This window comes from Hemicordylus capensis, chromosome 6, assembly GCF_027244095.1.
Source record: "Hemicordylus capensis ecotype Gifberg chromosome 6, rHemCap1.1.pri, whole genome shotgun sequence".
In the NCBI taxonomy this organism is placed as follows: Eukaryota; Metazoa; Chordata; class Lepidosauria; order Squamata; family Cordylidae; genus Hemicordylus; species Hemicordylus capensis.
Window position 1 is genome coordinate 42,592,442 of NC_069662.1, and position 19,934 is coordinate 42,612,375.

At 45.9% G+C, this 19,934-nt stretch overlaps 1 protein-coding gene across 10 annotated transcripts in view; it reads right to left on the reverse strand.

Moving 5' to 3' along the window:
- Nucleotides 1-19,934, reverse strand: part of NPEPPS (aminopeptidase puromycin sensitive) — a 222,400-nt gene that overhangs the window by 165,875 nt on the left and 36,591 nt on the right. For 9 of the 10 annotated variants that reach the window (XM_053262227.1, XM_053262232.1, XM_053262229.1 and 6 more), the window contains one exon: nt 19,256-19,340. The exons of the other annotated variant lie outside the window; for it this stretch is intronic. In XM_053262227.1, coding sequence (XP_053118202.1) covers nt 19,256-19,340 — 85 coding nt within the window. The remainder of the gene's footprint in view (nt 1-19,255; nt 19,341-19,934) is intronic. 10 annotated transcript variants of the gene reach the window in all.

A 19,934-nucleotide genomic window follows, 5' to 3' on the forward strand; every position in this document is an offset into this window, starting at 1 on the left:
ATAAAAATGATCAAGGATCAGAAGCAGCATAGACAGTGATAGTGATAGCTTAGAAAATGAGATTATGTAGCAAAAAAAAATGGATTCAGCCAGTCTTGGGAATTTCCCTTTTTCTGAAAATGAGTTTTTTCTGTATTTGCTTGAGGATATTTGGGCAGAGTTGGGTGGAGAATGTCAGATGAATATATATATAATGTGGCACAGGAATCAGACATAGGCGGGTTGAGATGTCACACCCACAAGTGCACAAACTCGTGTCCCAACATTTTACTGACGTTTTATTGGCTTACTAAAGCAGGCATTCTGACCCTGCTTTACAATGCAAATTGTTTAACTTTCTGCCTGCTTTTCATAAACTGGCAACTGGATTCCTTGGAGCTTAACAGCTTGCAGTTCATTTCTAACATATAAATTTAATATTTAAAAGTTAACACAACTAAATGTAAATTCAATTAATAAATTTGTACTTATTGCCTGAATAAGCTATACTTATAAATGCAATCTATCAAACACAATCAATGTTATGAGCAAAGCAGGTTATACTGTGTGTGTGTGTGTGTGTGTGTGTGTGTGTGTGTGTGTGTGTGTACACAACACATACAGGAAGCTCTCCAATATAAAAGGGGTTGAGTTCCGGGCAAGTTCCGCAAACAGTGAATCCGCAATATGAGAGTGCTTAACCTGTCCACTAATGATAACTGAGCAAAGACATACCTTTTAAAAGTGGTGATCTCTTTATTTGGCAGGGGGAGAGCATCTGGGCCTATCTATCCCAGCACAGCATCACTCCAGTGGCTGTTCCTGGAGTCTCTTATGTTTCTTTTTTAGATTGTGAGCCCTTTGGGGACAGGAAAGCATTTTATCTTTTTATATCTATGCGACTCACTTTGGGAACTTTTGCTGAAAAGCGGTGTGAAAATATTTGCCATATTATCGTATAGAACCTAACCCCACCTCCCAATGGAGTTAGGTTCTGCACTCAGGCAGTGCAAGTGGCTGGGACCCATAAAAGGTATCACAGCCACTCGCACCACCTGTTTAAGCTTCCCTGAATGCCAGCAGTGAAGTGGGGAGTGTGGCATTTAAACCTCTGCACTAATCAGCTGATTGGTGGGGAGGTTTGAAGTTTAAATGGCCACTCTTCCCACTTCCCAACTGGCATTCAGGGTGGCTTAACGAGGCGGCAGCAGAGGCACCCAGCCACTCAAACTGCCTCTTAAAGCCTTCCCAGATGTGAAGGCTTTAAGAGGCAGTGTGAGTGGCCGGGTGTCTTTCCCACTGCCTCTAAGCTTTCCCACACACCAGCTGGGAAGCAGGGGAAGTGGGAATTTAATGGCCACTCTCCCCGCTTCCCAGCTAGTGTGCAAGGAGGCATTAGGCAGCAAAAAAAAGGTACACAGTTACTCATGGGGCCTCTTAAAGCCTCCCCGTGCACCAACTGGGCAGTGGAGAAAGTGAACATTTAAACCTATGGATATTGAATTCACAAATACTGAGGGCCACCTGTATTATATACATTTCCCTAAAAGTTGGTTTTAAAAGGTGGGGGGGGAGACACACGCACACACAGCTTCAAAATGTCTGGAAATTTTACATCTCTACATTAGATTCAGCTAGGAGCAAGTGTTCCTTTAGGTACCCAGGGCCCAAATCATTTAAGACTTTGAAAGTAATAACCAGCAATTTGAAATGTACCCAGAAACAGACTGACAGCCAGTGCATCTTAAAGATAAAATTAATAGGCACACTGCAGGGAACTCCAGATATCAATCTGACTGATGTATTCTTCATAGGAACTTAGGAAGCTGCCATATACTGAGTCAGACCATTGGTCTATCTAGCTCAGTATTGTATATACATACTGGCAGCAGCTTCTCCAAGGCTGCAGGCAGGAATCTCTCTCAGCCCTATCTTGGAGAACCCAGGGAGGAAACTTGAAACCTTTTGCTCTTCCCACAGCGGCTCTATCCCCTGAGGGTAATATCTTACAGTGCTTACACTTCTAGTCCCCCATTCATATCAAACCAGGGTGGACCCTACTTAGCTAAGGGGACAAGTCGTGCTTGCTACCACAAGACCAGCTCTCCTCTGGTCATCTATGGTTTCCAAATACTTTTCCAAGCGCTGCCCCCCATAGAACACATTGCAAGAAACCAAACGTGATGTGACTTAAAGAATGCATGACCATGGTCAAATCAAGGAAAGGCTGTAGCTAGCACAAGTTATGCAAAGGCACCCTTGGCCACCATGGTCACCCAATTATCTAGAAGCAGCATCCGATTCACGAGGATCTCCAAGCTGGTGCTCTTACCATTTTATATCCTCTCTCTCCTTAAAGTGTAAGCACCCTGCACATCCTTAGATCTGTTTTGGGTAAGAAGCTCTTAAAAACCAGTTTTTAAGAGGTGAATGCTCTAACAAATTACAAACCTTTTGTCCCAAAACCATTAGCATGTTGCTCAAGGGCTTAAACCAGGGCTGCTCAACTTTGACCCTCCTGAAGATGTTGGCCTACAATTCCCATAATCTGCCACTGTGACGGGATTATCAAAATTGTAATCCAGAAACAGGTGAGGGGGCCTAAACTGAGCAGGCCTGGTTTAAACCGAATACACCAGGTCTAGGCTATCTTTCAGAAAGATGGCTCTAGCTCGTAAAGCCATTCCATATTCATACTGACCTTTAATTCAAGAATTGTGTCAGTTAAAATATGAACACAGAAAGTTGCAACAAAGACATGTTGGATCATTAGTCCACCTAGACCAGTACTGTTTACACTGACTGGCAGCGGCTCTCTCAAGTTCCAGAGAGTGGTGAACAAGCTACACACCATTATTTTGTCTTAGCAGAACAACCATTCAGATATAAGAAATCATCATACATGTTTGCCACAAAGTTAAGTAAAGATTCTGATTCGTACCAACAGGTGCCCACAGAGCATTTCCCCAGCAAATCCTCTGGTAAATCCATTATATTCCACTTTCAAAGCCATTATGCTCTGGCAACCTCCCAAACTGAATCAGATTCCTTAAACCAATTAAAAAAAATAGGCAGGATATGCTTAACAATTAGGAATACATTTTCAATGCAACATACATTCAGATTTAAAATTGTAACACTTCTAGAAAAATGAGATTTACCATGTGTCCTTTAACTTTGTACAAACCACATTCAGGTTTAAGTGTCAGTATTGTCAAAGCTACAGGGTTTAGGGTTCTGTGTGTGTGTTTGATATCTTACTTATAAATAAAAGCTAAACTAGCTCCTTATATAAAATTCTATCATGAGCATTTCCAAACTAGCAATAAGAATTATGTACAGTTGTGTGTCAATCCAATGATCTATCCACTACATTATTCCATCTGATAGTCAGCAGTCACATATCCCAGGATGTGCACAAGCAAGGCACAATGCCATTGCTTCTATATACTGGGACCCCTGAAGTAGACAGAAAAGCTGGAGTTGATAACCCACCCACCCCGCAAATGGCAGAGACCATGGACCACGTGGGTGTGCTGCCCATGCTACCTCCAAACACTAGCAGCGGAGAGAATCATGTGATCCCAGAGCATCGAGGCCCTGGCAAAGATGGAATTAGTGGTAGCAGCTTTAATCACAGTGGCTGAGGCCATATGGTTCTTGTGCAGGAGGAGATCACAGTTCAGATCCTCAGGCAATTTGAGCTGTTCATCCCCCTCTTTAACTACCACCGAGGCCAAGACAAGTTAGGCCACTGAGGGGTGGGGGTCCAATGAGGGCACCACAAGGAGGACAGAGACGTCCTAGGGTAAATTGTAGTGTTTCTTAGGGATAAGCCCCACAGACTTGGAGGAGGTAGGGGCAGCCCATTCAACCCACATGACCTCTTTGAAAAGAGGAGTAAAAGGGAACTGCCGCTGCACATGAGGAAGACTGAGTCACATCTAAGGGAGCAACTTCATTAATAGCGTGCTTAGCCTTAAGGAGCAAAATTTCAAAATCAGAAGAGGAGAAAAGGCAAGTAGACAAAGGGATAGGTGCTGGTGCGTTCTCATCTGATAGTTCATCCTCTTCCTTATCTGATGGAGATTCGTTATTTGCATCACTTAACACTGTCTCATGGTCAGATATAATTAGAGAACTGGGAGAGGTCACCCAGGTCCCAGAGGGAACTGCCACAGGAGTGGGGGGGGGTCTAGCAAGAGGTGGATTAACTAAAGGTACAACTGAAGGGAGAGCCAGATGCTTGGGTGAAGGGACCCTATCCAAGAATGGTGATGAAGGGGATCTAGCCCTCTTTTTTTCTGCGTGGGCCACAAGGGCAAGGATGGAAACAACCCCTTTTGTTGACTGGTATGAGCTGTCTCAGCGGACTAGAAGCTGGAGACGATGACCTGAAGGAGTGACGATTAGCCCTAGGAGCAGGCAGGAAGAGGGAGGGGGAGGGGATTGGAAGGCAGCATAAAATGCGTCTTAATAATTGAGGCACACTGCCTCGCGAAAAACTCCCCCAGTCAAGCCACAATGTCTGGCGGGAATGGATCCTTGCCAGGTATGGGTGTAGTACTCGTGTCTTCTGGCATACTGAGAGGAACACTCGGCCCTGCCGGTTCAGTAGGCAGCTCAGGTTGGCCTGGGCGCAGAGTGTAAGGGAACTCCAAAAGGGGATTAGCCAGCACTGACGAAGAAAGGAACAGTTGCTATGCAGGCAGACATGGAGAAGACGCCGCCGGAAGCGCAGATTTCCTTCGATAGGAGGGTCCGCCACAGGATTGGGCAGCTCCGAAGGACTGCACTCAATTGAAAGAGCCGGGTTCTCAATTACTTCTGGCAAATTGGCTGGAACGGCAGGCTGCGTGGCATCAAGTTCCTCAGAAGTTGGCAAGCGGCGAGGGGGGTGGTTGTCACGAACTGCAGTAGCCAATGCCGAGCGTTTCTTAGAAAATAGCCAGCGAGACTTTTTCATGCCTTCCAAATGCTTAGTCTTTTTTTATTTTTTGTGAGCCTTCTTAGAGGCCTCCACAGATTCACTGTGTGCTACCAGGGAAGCGCATGCGTCATGCTCCTGGTCTGGCGATGCCAAGTGGGGCCATTTTTTTAGCAGAGGGTGGGGGATCTTGATTAAAATATCTACCTTTGGAGTTGGATTGCGGACCTTCAGACAAAGAGCCCTCCAAGGGGGCTCCGGTGTGCGAACGCTGCATAGTACAGCCCAGGAAAGAGGCAGAGGCCAAACACACAACATTGGACTTACCAAGAAGAATTCTTTTTCATTGTGACTAGAGCTCATCAGAATGGGCTGTGGACTGGGCATGCTTGAGACAGGGCTGGATCATGTGATACTAGTTTCCTGTTGCCAGGAGGCACCATAGCCCCAGTTCTGGGACTGTAGCATAGAATGTGGCATATGTAGAAAGAGAGAGAAAGCCTAAGAAGGCAACTGGTTAACAAGCAGAACAATACAAACAAGAACACACAGAGGTATATACTAACACTGTAGTACCCTGAGACTTGTTTCCACCACAAAACTGGTAGACTTTCCAAACCAGGAAAACCATATATACATCAGCGGGTGGGCCTGATGAGCTCCAGTCAAAGGGGGAAAGAAGCATTCACAGTAAGTACAATGTTCCTTTTTCCCCTGTGCTGAAGCTCATCAGAATGGGACATACTCAAGCGGTCTGAGAAAGGGGGTGGGAAGGATTTTTATTCTAGACTAACTGTTGTAAGACTCGACAGCTAAAGGCTGTTTGGGGTGAGAGAAGGAGGCTATTTTGTAATGCCAAATGAAGGGAGTAACAGAAGACCATGTAGCTGCTTTACAGATATCTATCAGAGGGGTGTGTGCTGAAAAGGCCACCGAGGTAACTGCACTGCGAGTGGAATATGCTGTAATTCCAGTAGGGACTGGTAAATTAAGTGTTTCATAAGTCAGGAGGATGCAATGCCTGATCCTTCTAGAGTACCCTTGGAGACCTTGGAGTCTAGAGGGGATTGGAATGAAATGAAGAGGGAGTCAGATTTGCAGAATTCTCTGGTGTGATAGATATAAATGTGCAGATCCCTGCAGAGGTCAAGGGTGTGCCACACCATTTCCCTAAAATGGGATGGTGATGGACAGAAGGAGGATAGTACTACATCCTGAGAGCGGTGAAAGTAAGAGCTAACCTTAGGAATGAATGTGGGGTCAAGCTTCAGGACTACCGAGTATAGTTGGAAGATGCAGAACTCTTCCTAACCACGAGGTCACCCCAGTTTGGATACTCTACAAGCCGACGTGACAAGGAACAGGACCTTGTAGGATAGGTCCTTAAGGGAGGTAGAGGACAAGGGTTCAAAGAGCAGTTGGGTGAGTGAGTTCAAGATCTTTTTCAGGCTCCACAATGGGAACCTGTGAACCGGAAGGGGGGTAGATTGGATGTCCCCTTGAGGAATCTTGTGGTGTGTGGGTGAAGTGGACCCAGGAAAGAACAGGTCCAGAACTGATACCTGGGTGGAGGTCTGGTATTTTAGGGTGCTAGGGTGGATCTGCAACTCAAGCTCAGACTGGAGGAAAGCCAGAACCTCGGGAACTCCCGCCAAGATAGCGTCAGTGTGTTTTCCATGTGCCCATCAAAAGAAGGCTGCTCATGTGGCCTGGTAAATGTGATTGGTGGCTGGGTGCCTGGAGGCCAGATTAGTATATTGGACTGGGGGTCGGGGGCAGCATAGCCCTGAGCATTTAGCTTTGCACACTCAACCTCCAGGCGAAGGGTTGGAGCTTCTGGGTCAGGGTGAAGGAGGAAACCTTGTGAGAGGAGATCCCTTCAGAGGGGGAGTTGCCAGGGCAGGTGGACTGGCAGAGATACTAGTTTAAAGAACCAGGATCTCCAGTGCCAGTGAGGAGCTACAAGGATCAGCTCTGCTTATTCTGTTCTGAGCTTTCTGAGAACTCTTGGGAGGGTGGCTGTCAGAGGAAGGTGTAGAGTAGGACCCTTGGCTAAAGAGCCATGAGGGCATAGGTCACTTCTGCCAGGAGAGACTGAAACCTGAAGCAGCAGCGTGGGAGAATATCGCTTGTTGGGTACACAAAGAGGTCCACCTCTGGCTGGCCCAGGTGTGACATCAGCTGGTGAAGATGTCCAGGTGGAGGCTCCACTCTGCTGGGTCCGCTGTGTACCAGCTGAGGCAGTCTGCTTGCCTGCCCCACTGAGGTGTTTTGCTGTGAACGATGCTAGATGGTTTCCCACCCACTGGAAGAGGAGACCGGATTCTGCCATCAAAGACTGCAATGTACTGCCTCCCTGAAGACTGATATGGGACTTGGTGGTGATGTTGTCTGTGCAGATTAGGACATGGTGTTTCTGCAGAAAATGGTGAAACTGTACGAGGGCGAGTCTGGCAGCCCAGAGCTCTAGCCAGTTGATGTTTCGATGTGACTCCTCGGGGGACCAGTGTCCCTGATCATATTGGTTCAAGCAGTGGGTGCATGAACCATTGAGGCTGGCGTCTGTGGTCACTACTATTCTCTGACGGTCCATCAGAGGGAGGCCTTTGTGGACTGATGGAGAGTTCACCAACGGAATGACTGGCATACCCTGAGAGGGATGTTTACCTGTTTGTGTACGCCTGCCATGAACAATTCTATGAAGCTGTGGTCATCTAGGCACTGGAGAGTAGGGGTGTGCACAAATCCACTTTTTCATTTTGATTTGTACCCAAACTGAAACACCCTTGATTTGTTTTGGGTCAGAATCTGACACACACACACACACCCAAATCACCCCAGATTCGATTTGAACCTAAATTTTCCAAATCCGAATAGATTCAGATTTTTTTAAAAGGGTCCTAGGGCCAAAAGAGTGGAGTGGGTGGTAGCTATTATTATTATTATTATTATTATTATTATTATTATTATTATTATTATTATTATTATACATTTATATCCCGCTCTTCCTCCAAGGAGCCCAGAGCGGTGTACTACATACTTAAGTTTCTCCTCACAACAACCCTGTGAAATAGTTTAGGCTGAGAGAGAAAGAACTGGCCCAGAGTCACCCAGCAAGTCTCATGGCTGAATGGGGATTTGAACTCGGGTCTCTCCGGTCCCAGTCCAGCATTCTAGCCACTACACCACACTGGCTCTACCACCCACATTTCAAAGCAATTTGGCAGGGGGTGATTTTAAAAGTATTTTTGACGTTTAGGCATCTATTTTTTTCCCCCATAGGGAATAATAGGGATTTCAGCAGCCTTAGTTATAACTCCCAAGGGGGTGGCACCAGGGTGGCCCAGAGCAAGTTGTGCTGGGTGGTAGTGCCCCAATGGGTGCAAGGAAACTACCACTTTAAAAAGAAAGTGAGGAGAAACTTACCATTCAGATTTCAAAGAAATTGGGCAAGGGAATGATTTTTAAATGACTTTTGAAGTTGGCATGTCTTTGGGGGAGAAAGGGGGTTTTGGGAGCAGAAGAGTGGGTCAGGGGGTAGTGCCCCAATGGGTGCCTGCTACCATTCAGATTTCAAATAAATTTGTGAAAGGGGTGATTTTTAAGTAATTTCTAGAGTTTGCATGTCTTTAAGCTTTTTCCCCACAGGGAATAATGGGGATTTTAGCAGCCCCATAACTCAACTTGGGGGGCACCAGGGTGGCCCAGAGCGAGTGGTGGTGTAGTGAAAATAGGGTGCCAAGCCCCCCCACCAACTCGCAAGTCCATGGGGCACTGGGTTTTGTTGTTTCTGAGGTGTTCTGAGAGTAGATTCTCTGGTAGCAAATGAGAGTGGATTCATTATTTGTCATTATTCCCTATGGGGGGGGGGCAGGACTTCAACACGTAAACTTCAAAAATTCTTTTAAAATCACCCCTTTGCCCAATTTTTTTGAAATTTGGGTGGTAGCTTCCACCCATTGGGCACTACCACCCAATCCACTTTGGCCACAAAATGGAGATCCGAATCTCCAAATTTTTTGGATATGAATCGGGGATGATTTGTTTTGTACCCAAATATGGGCAATTGAGGACAGGGGTGATTTGTTTTGTCTACAAATCACCCGAATCAGCCAGATTCTGGTACAAATCATTTTGCACCCAAATCGTTCTGCACATCCCCACTGGAGAGTCCTCTATACACCTCTTTGGGCTTGATAGGAGACTGATCCGATCAAAAGATCATTGGTGTATCTGAGTACACTGGAGGCAGAGATGTGCAATTAATGCCACCATGCTCTCTGTAAAGGCCCGAGGGGCCGATGATAGGCCAAATGGGAGGGCTCAGTATTGGTAGTGTTTCTGGTTGTATGAGAATCTCTCCTATGGGCTGGGAGAATGGGCATATGGAGGTAGGCCTCAGAGATCCACTGATGTTGTTGCCTCCTTGATGGTGTGAAGAGAGAAGAGACTCCATCTGGAACTTCTTTTTAAAATATATTTGTTGAGCCTCTTGAAGTCGAGTGCCACTCTCCAGGAGCCATCTTTCTTGGGCACAAGAAATAAGATAGACATGTTTCTGTCAAAATTACTGGTTAGATGGCCTGAATTTGCAGTATGTTGAATGGCTTGAGTCATCTGGAGGTGTTTGCCTGAGTTTCTGGATGTAATGGTCTCGTGAGGCATGTATAAGGTTGAGAGTATAACCCCTGGAGATTATGTCTGGTACACATCTTTCTTGGGTGGTGGACATCCACATAGTGGTGAACTCGAAGAGCCTGCCTACCACAGAATGAGAGTCATTGTTTTATGTTGTAGGGTGCATTGGAGGTGAAAGAGAAGAATGCCTGCGATCTGGAAGGGCCAGTTCTATGATCTAGTGCTGTCTTCATTAGGAGCATCAGAACCTCCTGAAGTTGTTATTGTTATTATCCCTATACTCTCTGGGCTGGTTGGATGGTGGACCCTGGAATTGCCTGTGGGGACAAAAGAAAGGGTTTGGAGAAAAGGCCTGCAAGAGTACTTGTACACTGATGGCATCACATCCTTGTTCCTGGTCTCCACTAGGATGGGGTCTAGGGAGGGTCCAAATATAAAAGTGCTAGTTTCGATTTAGCATGCACATTCCAGTTCTTCAGCCAGAGAGATCTGCAGACCACAACTCAAGACCCTATTTCACTAGAAGCATGTTGTGTGCAATCCAGGCTAGAGTCAGTCATAAGAGCAGCTGCTTTCACCATCTTAGTGAGGCTTTGATTAAGTTTGGTGTTTTCAGGTGGAATAGGCAATGCCAGTTCTTTCACCCAAAGGATTGATGCTCTGACGAAGATCAATTTCATGGTTGCCACCATGACGACTGTGGCGGATGCCTCATGAGCTTTTCTGAGGAGTAGATGGCACTCTTTATCTTCAGGTATTTTGAGTTCCTGCCCCTCAGGATTCAGAATAGAGCCAGAAATGAATTGTGCCACAAGGGCGTCAATGTAAGGAACCACCAGAAGTGACGTAACATCTTGTGAAAGAGTAATATTCCTTGGAGCAGACCCCCCATCAATGGGAAAGAAACATTGGACTTACAGTGATGTGTTCCTTTTCACAGCCGAGGTCATCCTCAAAGTAGTCTGGGTTGTGCTCCAAGACAGGACCAATAAGAGAACTGAAGGCGTGGCTAGCCTAGAGCGTGGGAGGCGACCCAGCCCCAGTTCCGGGACTGATGTGCTCTCTGAACAGAAAGGAATAGTTCAGCACAGAACAGGTAGAGAAAGACAGATAAGTACAAAAAAGCCTACAAAGCTAAAACGCCCTAGAAGTCACCTCCACCCAGACCTTTCAACATGGCAGGTGACAACCACCACCAGAGGGACTGGCGGACCTTCGATGGTAAGCAGACCTTCCTGTGGACACAGGCCATAATGTCCTGTTGCCTGTAGAAGAGGACGGATGAGGACGTCCAACTTCCGCCGATGTTCTGGTGGCAAAAAGACTGGTGGGTGTCGAAGATCGCCCCCAGATTCTGGATAGTCTGCAACAGAACCAGGTGACTCTTTTGGTGATTCACAAGAAATCTGTGGGAGGCAAGGACTGAGAGGGTGTGCTGCACCGATTCCTGGGCTAGAATAAACGAGGATGCTCAGATAATCAGGTTATCCAGGTATGGGTATATATGGATCCCGCTCCTCTGGAGGTTGGTGACCAGTGCCACCATGATCTTGGTAAATACCCTCGGGGCCGAAGACAGACCAAAGGGAAGGGCTCTGTGTTCATACTGGCGGCCGTTGTAGCAGAACCTGAGGAATTGACGATGAGCAGGAAGGATGAGTACATGGAGGTAGGCCTTGGATAGGTTGATAGAGGCCAGGAAGTCCTGGGGTGGGATTGCTTCCTTGATTGAGCGGAGAGATTCCATGCAGAACTTCCGCTTGCTGATTAATCAATTGAGTGACCGTAGGTTCAGAACCGCTCTCCAAGATCCATCCTTCTTTGGAACGAGAAATAAAAGCGAATAGGCGCTGTGCCATAAGTTGGTTGACGGCACAGGTTCAGCAGCATTGGTCTGAAGGAGGTTTTGAATGGCAAGACAAATTTGCCGATGTTTGTCTGGCCAAGTGGATCTGGGAGAGATGATGACCTGGTCTGGAGATTGTGCCTGGAAGTCCAAGGCGTAGCCATGGGAAACAATGGACAGAACCCAACCGTCCTGAGTCGTGGCTTCCCACTGTGGGTAGAAGGCGAGGAGCTGTCCACCTGCAGTGGGATAGTCATTGCTTTCTAGCTGAGAGGGAAGATGCTGGAGGAAAGGATTGTGGGGGTGGGGTGGGGAGTCCTCTAGCCAGTCCACTTCCACACTGTTGCCACTAGTTGTATCAGGTTGCATAGGTTGATATGAGAAACCTCAGTTGTCTGTAGGCGAGGTGAAGGTATGTCTTTGGGAATCTCTGAATGGCCGAAAGGACTGAGTATTGGCTCGAAAAAGCTGCTTAAAGTCTCTAAGGTCGGAAGGCAAGGCTTTTTTCTTATCCTTGGTCTCAACAAGGATTGGGTCCAACACTTCTCCAGAGAGTCGTGCACCTGTAAAGGGGGTAGCCGAAAGGTTAAGCCTAGGCCAGGAATCCACATTCCAATGCTTTAAACAAAGGGAACAACGGACCACAACCCCTGAGCCCATAGCTGGAGCGGCCTGCTGGATACAATCCAAGCTAGAATCTGCCATCAAGGCTGTGGCTTTGGCCAACTTGTTTAACCCCTGGCGCACTCTGGTGAATTCAGGAGGGACTATGGCAGCCAATTCCTTAACCCAAAGCATGGGCACCCTGGCAAAAATGGAATTAGTGGTGGCTGCTTTGATGACTGTGGAGGAAGCCACATGGTTCTTACAGAGAACCATATCGGCCTTGCGATCTCCTGGAGATTTGAGTTGTTCATCCCCTTCCTTAACGACCACCGAGGCAGACACCAGTTGCGCCACCAGGGGGTCCACTGTAGGCACTGCCAAGAAGGAGGTTACCACAGGTGATAGGTTGTAGTGCTTCTTAGGGATTGGCCCCGGGGCCTTGGACGAGGCGGGAGATGCCCATTCTGCTAGCATAACATCCTTGAACAAAGGAGGAAAGGGAACAGTAGCAACTGAAACAGAGGAGGGAGGGAAAACATTATGATCAAGAAAAATAATGCGCCATGTCGATAGGAAAGACATCATTTATAGCACACCTAGCCTTAGACAACATAACCTCAAAATCTGAGGATGAGAAGAAGTGGTATGAAGATGGCAGTGGGTAAGTAGTATTCTCATCAGAGAGTTCTCCTTCTTCCTTATTTGAGAGGGATGCGGCCCATCATTATTTACGCTCAATCCTTCCTCATGGTCTGAGGCAGAGCTGAGATGCTCCTCTGACTGTGGGCAAGCATCAGTGGGGACCACCCTAGGAGGAGGGAGGGCCCTGGATGGGATGGTAGGTAAGGCTGGGCCAGAGGCAGTCCCCTGTGGATTGGGAGGGGGATATGGGATAGACGACAGCTGTTGAGGAAAAGGTGCTTAGGGAAAGGTGCTCTTTGAGAAGAGAAGAAGAAAGAAGGTGACCTGGGTCTTTTTCTCTTCCTGGGCATCCTGGGATGGGGTTGAAATAAGCCCCTTTCATTAGCTGGAATAGGATGCCTGCTAGGACTGAAGTCCGGAGTGGAGGACTAGGAATGGTGGCGATTAGCCTTGGTTGCCAGCGGAGCCTGAGGTGGCATATTGGCTCTAAGTAAGTCAGCAAGTTGGCACGAGAAAAATTCAGCCAAACAGTTAACCATGTCGGGGGGAAGGTGAGGGAGCTCCTGGAACAGGCGCCTTACTCATGTCCCTTGAGCACACAGGAGGAGCAGAAGGTCCTGGTGGTGAATTTGGCTACCGAGGCTAAGCAGGAAATGCCCCGCCTTGAGGAGTAGCTGGCCCCGGGGAAGCAGGGCATTCTGGTGGCGGCACAACCAAGCCCAAAGGCTGAGAGAGTAGCGAGGCCGACAGCAGCACCCCAGCCGGGAATGCAGGCGTGGGCTCTGCAAAATCCAGCTCTGTGTCCTATACCGGAGGCTGGGGAGGAGGAGGGCTGAGTGGTGTGGCCGGCAGAACGATCACCTCCTCTGGAAAGCCAAGAGGAGGGATCGGAGGCGGGGAAAGGAGCCGAGTGCCCTGGTCCAGCGGCTGCTCAGCATCCTCTGCCTGTGTGTCTGAGAGGCAGCGAGGCTGGTGTGCCTCACAGACCATGTGGCTGAGCAGCTGCTTGCTTAGGCGGATCACAGAAGTGGACGCCGAGCATGCCTTGGTGGAAGAAGCGGCTCTGCTCTGTGCCTCCTTCTGACATTTCTCTTTCTTCCGCGCCTTCTTATGGTCCTTCTTCGGAGGTTTGGCTGCAGAGGCGGGAACAGCTGGCTGAGTTTGGGCAAGCCTTCCGTGGGGGGGGGGAGATAGGTGGATCCATCTCCCCAATCGCAGTAGAGACCATGGGAGTTGGTCTGCCCCGATGATCAGAGAAGGGCTCTTCAGATAGGGAACCCTCCAAGGGCATGCCAGCATGTGCACGCTCCATGGCCAACAGCCCCCAAAATGAAAGTAAAATGGGAAAATGAGAATTTGGTGCACCAAATTAAAATAGACTAAATAAACTTCTTTCTTACCTTCACATAATGCTAATAATAATAATAATGCTAATAGGTGAGAAAAGTGAAGGTAAAGGCTAGCCAGCAAGCTCTAAGAGCAAAAGGTTGCAAGAGCAACAGAAATGACCTGTGCATGGAGTGGAACTCTTGGAGCATGCTCAGTTCACAACCCAGACTACTTTGAGGATGACCTCCTCGGGCTGTGGAAGAAGGCCCACTTTGCTAGCATGACCTTATGAAACATGGGGTGGTGGGGAGGAAGGAACCATGGCAGAAAGTGTGGAGAAGTAAGGGGAAACACTTTGGTCCAATTCCGTTGAGGGCTGTGATTCCTCAATAGGAGTAACATCATTAATAGTCCTCTTAGCCTTAGCAAGGGTGACTTCAAAACCTATGGACGAGAATAGACATGAGGAGACGGGTACTTGTGTGACCTCTTCCTCAGGTAACCCTCCTTCGTCCCTATCATACATCCACAGGCTAAGAGGGTACGAGTGAGAGTATTCAGAATCTGACCGTGGCAAGGTTAGGATCCCAGATGGATGTGGTAGAATTGGAGGCGGTACAGGCAGGGGCAACACCAGGGGTATCAAAGGAGGAATAGGAACTGTTTGTTGCCTATGTAGGTGCTTAGGTAGAGGCGCTTGGTGTCCTCAGAGGAGGATGTGTGGTGCACCATCTTTTTGCGTCTGGTGTCCCTTCTCCTGAATGGTACAAAAAGGCCCTGTTATGAAAATGGAATGGCCTCCCTCCTGGGGGTGGAGTCAGGAGAGGAGGAAGAATTTGCCCAGCAGTACGTCTGGCTCTGACAGGAGGCGCAGTTCCAAAAGGTAATGTGCATTGACTCAATTAAGGAACTTTCTGTGCAAACACACACTTCTATACAATCTCTTTAGTGAGTTCAGGAGCCACAAGTATAAAACTGATGTCCTTCAAACACTTATGTAAAGTGCAGATGCTGCTTATTTGCAGTGCACTGCTTTTGATGGAACACATAATTCATTTGATATGCATCCAAATGTGACTGTATGTTTGAGTATTCTATTGAAAGCAATGCAGCATCCACATCTGGGTATACTTCTAATTTATGTCCACAGTTCCTCCTCTAGCAAGTGATATGCACGGAAGACTGCTTACTAGGTGGAGAAAGTTTGAGTGGGTAAGGAGAAGAGGAAAGATTTTATTCAATTCAGCAGTTGACCTCAAGCACTCATATGGAGACAGAATAAATCAATTCTCCCCCACCTCCTCATGAGATGCAAAACTAAAAAGCCCAGCTCTCTTCCTTGGCCTAGTTCTCCCTGATGTGGTAAACCTGTGTCTCAGCCGTATCACTTCGGACTAGAGGTGGAAACAGATGTGGAGTGGAAATTTTTCCATCAAAAAAAATGTATGAGGAAATCTTTCATTTTTAAAAAGTGGTCAGTTTTCAGTTTAGCATAGGGCTGCACAGCTTTGGCCCTCCCGCTGTTTTTCAAACAACAACTCCTATTATTCCCAGCCACAATGGCCAACAGCTAGGGATTATGAGAGCTCTAGTCCAACATCTGCAGGGGGGCCACAGCTGTTCAGCCCTGGGCTAGTTGCACCCTTAGGTACACATTTTTGTGATGCACTGTGGGCTTCAGAGGGAAGGAGAGGTCAGCAAAAAATTGCCCCTTTCCACTGCTCAAGTGACAGCACAGCAGTTGTCTAACTTGGAACTGCTGCGTGTGTGTGGTGCTAATCTAGGTGCCAAACATTGTTTCACAAAATTCATTAGTAGAATGCATAGTATACAAGTTTGATTATTTCAACATTGTAACCAATGTTTTTCTGGCAATTATCCCTAAGCAGTGTCAAAGTACATATATGTTTTATTGATTTATTATTTTAATTTAAGTATACTTTTCCACATAAAGCTTTGAATGTGTTTCAGTACAACATTTAAATCATGTTAAATATTTAAGTTACACTCATCCCCATATCAAGTATTTCAGTTCAAGTACTTGGCTGCTTGAAAAACTTTTGATACACAACTTGGGAGATTAATATGGTGGTCTCTTTCCATGCTAAATAAATCAAACCATCCAAATTCGATCACAATCTATTGAGGACATCAGGAAAATATACACACTAAAGTTTTGAGGGGGGAATTCACACAAATGAGGAATTTTTCCACAACATTTTCAGTTCAAGATTTTTCAGAAAACCCATACCTCTGTGTAGAAACTCACACAATGGAATGCTCCTCCATGTATTAAAAAACCAGCATGTCAGGGTTCTAGCCAAAAGCCTCTCCCCACAATATACCTGAAGCATCACCTGTAGGGCCCGAAATATTGCAGTCTCTGCAAACTTGCAGCTAGTTAAGCCCAGTACAAGAGAGATCACATACTCTAACCAGTTTCAAGGCAAGAAAAGTGGCCCTACAAAGTAGCAGATTGCAATAGCCCGTAGCCAAACTAGGACCGGGGAGACCCAGGTTCAAATCCCCATTCAGCTGTGATACTTGCTGGGTGATTCTGAGCCAGTCACTTCTCTCTCAGCCTAACCTACTTCACACAGTTGTTGTGAGGAGAAACTTAAGTATGCAGTACACTGCTCTGGGCTCCTTAGAGGAAGAGCAGGATATAAAATGTAAATAAATAAATATTGTGTGTGGCACAAAATAGGAACTCCACTGCCTAGAAGAATCTAACATGCAGTTGACACAATGGCCACTATATGATAGGTTGCCATGGTCCAAGTACCAGGGAACTACAGCAGATAAAACAAAACAAAAACTGTCACCTGAATCCACTTGGTTTCAAGGGGTAAGAATCTTGTTCTGGAGGACAAGAGATTACCAATGCCCTTACCAATACTGTTTGACTGAACAAAAAGCTCTGTTAAACAAACAAAAAAGCTCTCAATTCCCAGTTCTGCGACTTCTTTCAGGTTACCCAATAAGTCATAAGATCAAAGTTCATGGCTGCCTATAGAACTTTTAGGCAATTTCTCCTGCAACGAAACTTTCCCATTCTATTACTCAGTGTTAAAATTTGCTACTCACTAGGGTGAATCACTTGTCAAAACAATTCACTTTATGACAGTGTGTGCTGGCAGGCTGGTTCCTTCATTTCCAGCACACATTCCTCTTGCTATGCATACAAGTGTATTTCTTCACTTCCATTGCCTATACAGTCAAGCCATTTTTCTCTCCAGAATAATTTCTAATCCCCATTTCTTCACTGTTCTTACCTGAACCAAGGTCTGCCTTTTCTTTTCTACAATATTATAAACCATAGATACCTCTCCTTGACACCATGGGCATGCCCTACAATTTGAACACAGTATTACGCAAATAGATAACAGAACCTTGGATTAACTACAAATGCTAAGACACAGCATGGCAAAAAACTTCCATTCAAATAATTTCAATCCAGATTCAAGTTATAGAAGTCAGGGTAGAAACAAATACATTGCTAAACTGGCTTAGAAGCTAGCTTCTCCTCCTCTAATGTTCAATTTTTTATTAAATACTATCCTTTTCAAGAGCTCAGTAGTTCCAAATTTCAACCCTCAAGTGTAAACTTGCATTTGGCCCCAATTTCTTGACAAGGGCATGACCAGGGCTCAGGAAATCCACTTGTTTGTGATGAGTTAAAAAAAGTCCTGAAGGGTAATGTGAGATGGTTCCTCAAACTATATTAGTACAAGTAAAATATTGTGTCTGCCTGGTGAATTGAGCCCACACTTCTTGAACCCTGGGCATGACTTCCCCTTCCTTAACCCTCTTTCTGATGCTTCGTTAACTTCACCAACTAGATCTCAATGAGCAATCTGCACAAGCCCCTGAGGCAAGTTTCATACGAGTCAATATTTGCCCAATACACTTTACCCAACTTCTCCCTTCCTCGTATTCTCATCCGATATCTAGTGCTGTGAGTTATTCCCTTCTAACTGGGCCAATAAGTATTTTTCCAAGTGCTGATTCTCTTTATATTATGCAGGGGGAGACCAACTGGCCCTATTTAGCCCCAGCACAGTATGTTGCGGCAGTGGCGACTGCTGTGTCTACCTTGTATTTCTTTTTCGTGTTTTTTTTTTGTTTTGTTTTGTTTTGTATTTCTGTGAGCCCTTTGGGGACAGTGTTTTTGTTGAAAAGCAGTGTACTATTTAAGTAGCAGCAGCAGCAGCTCCACATAGAATGATGTCCAAGATGCTCCCGTCAGCTCACCTGTGGATCCACATACTTAACAGGGAGGAACCTTTCTCCTCCAACCACTTCCTTTTCAACACACTAAACATATGACGAAATCATCAACAATCCTTTCTATGCCCCATTCTTTTGAACTGAGCAATGCTATGCAAGGATGCATAGTCACAGAACTAGAGAACTGAAGATGGAGCAGGATGAAAAATACTACTATACCCCCACCCCACACACCAACAGATGCAAGTTAAGCCATAATGTACTACAAACAGAACAGTTGCACCACAAAAAGCTGCAACACAGCAAAACTATTTCAGATGACTCACTGGAGTAACCCAAGCCACACTTTCTAGAGGAAGATGGGTCATTGCCATATTTGGCATTAGGAAGGAAATGACAATCTGTAAGGTCCTGAGCACAAGCAAAAGTCATCTCAACGATATGTTAAATGGGTGTTCTTCTACTGAAGGCCTGCAATCTCAAGACTCAGGAGTAGCCAGCAGTCATGTATGAAGATCTGCTTACTTTTTTTTCCCAGTCCAAAAACATAGCAGCAACATAAGAAACAGCAGCCAATGAAATAAATGGGATTTCAACTAGTCATAACTAACTTGCCTCTGATTTCAATGGGATTTAATCAGGATGCTGCCCAGAATGATAGGCCACTATATATAGATGTTAGATCTGCCCAGGTTGGCAGATCACATGTTTGTAGATTCAGGAAAAAAATTTCAAAACTATCTTTGAAATACCGTAGTGGTGGCCACAAAAAGGCTGTCTTATCCAGGGGTCTTCTCTCCTTGAACTGGGAAACACTGTTTCCTTTTATACTGCAGATTTTCTGCCATGTATTGTAGCACATTCTCACCTTTAAAAATGTTACTTCAAAGCATCTCCAGATATCATGCAATACATTTTAGGCATCATGCAAAATGTAGTAGAAACAAATTACCTTCAAAAGCAGCCAGGAAACACTTACTGCAAGCCAAGTTTATTATTTGATCAATATTGCATCTACTGACTGTACATACAAAAACTGTATCTGAATCTCCTCTTACCTTCATCTCCCTCTGGTGCATAGGAAGCTGTAATAATGTCAATGTCAGCACAATTCATCACAATCTGATTGGTTGCGTGCCTCACCTGCAAGAGACACATTCCCCATTATTACTTAGCTTTCACTGAACAGTGGGTGTCATGCAAACAATCCAAGAAATACTTCAGTGTGACCCAAGGTACTGGAAAGCAATTGAACTTTCTATGTAATGTCAATGTAAGTAATAACCTCCCCCAACACACACACACACACACACACACACACACACAAAATATTATTCAATCCAGTCACAAAGCATTTCCATGAATTTGATTTTACAGCACAGTACAGGTGGAACTCATTATCCATGAGGGTTCCATTACCACAGATTACCACGGGTAACGAAACCACAGAAAATGAGGCCTTGAGTCTATGGGGTCCCGGGGGTTCGGTTCATAGACTCTTAAGAAATGTGGTTAAAACATTTTTAAAATGTAGAACGGGCCAAATAAAGAGCCCTATCATGCTCTGAGAGTCTCCTGGCATTTAGCAATGCCCTCCCAAAGTACTAAATTGTCCCCCAAAGTCACAGATTTTCCCCAATTTTAAATATTTTTGACAAAATGAGCCGCAAAATGGCTCCTGCCGACAAAATAGTGGCCAGAAATTACCTCTTCCTTCTAGGAAATGCAGATATGTGG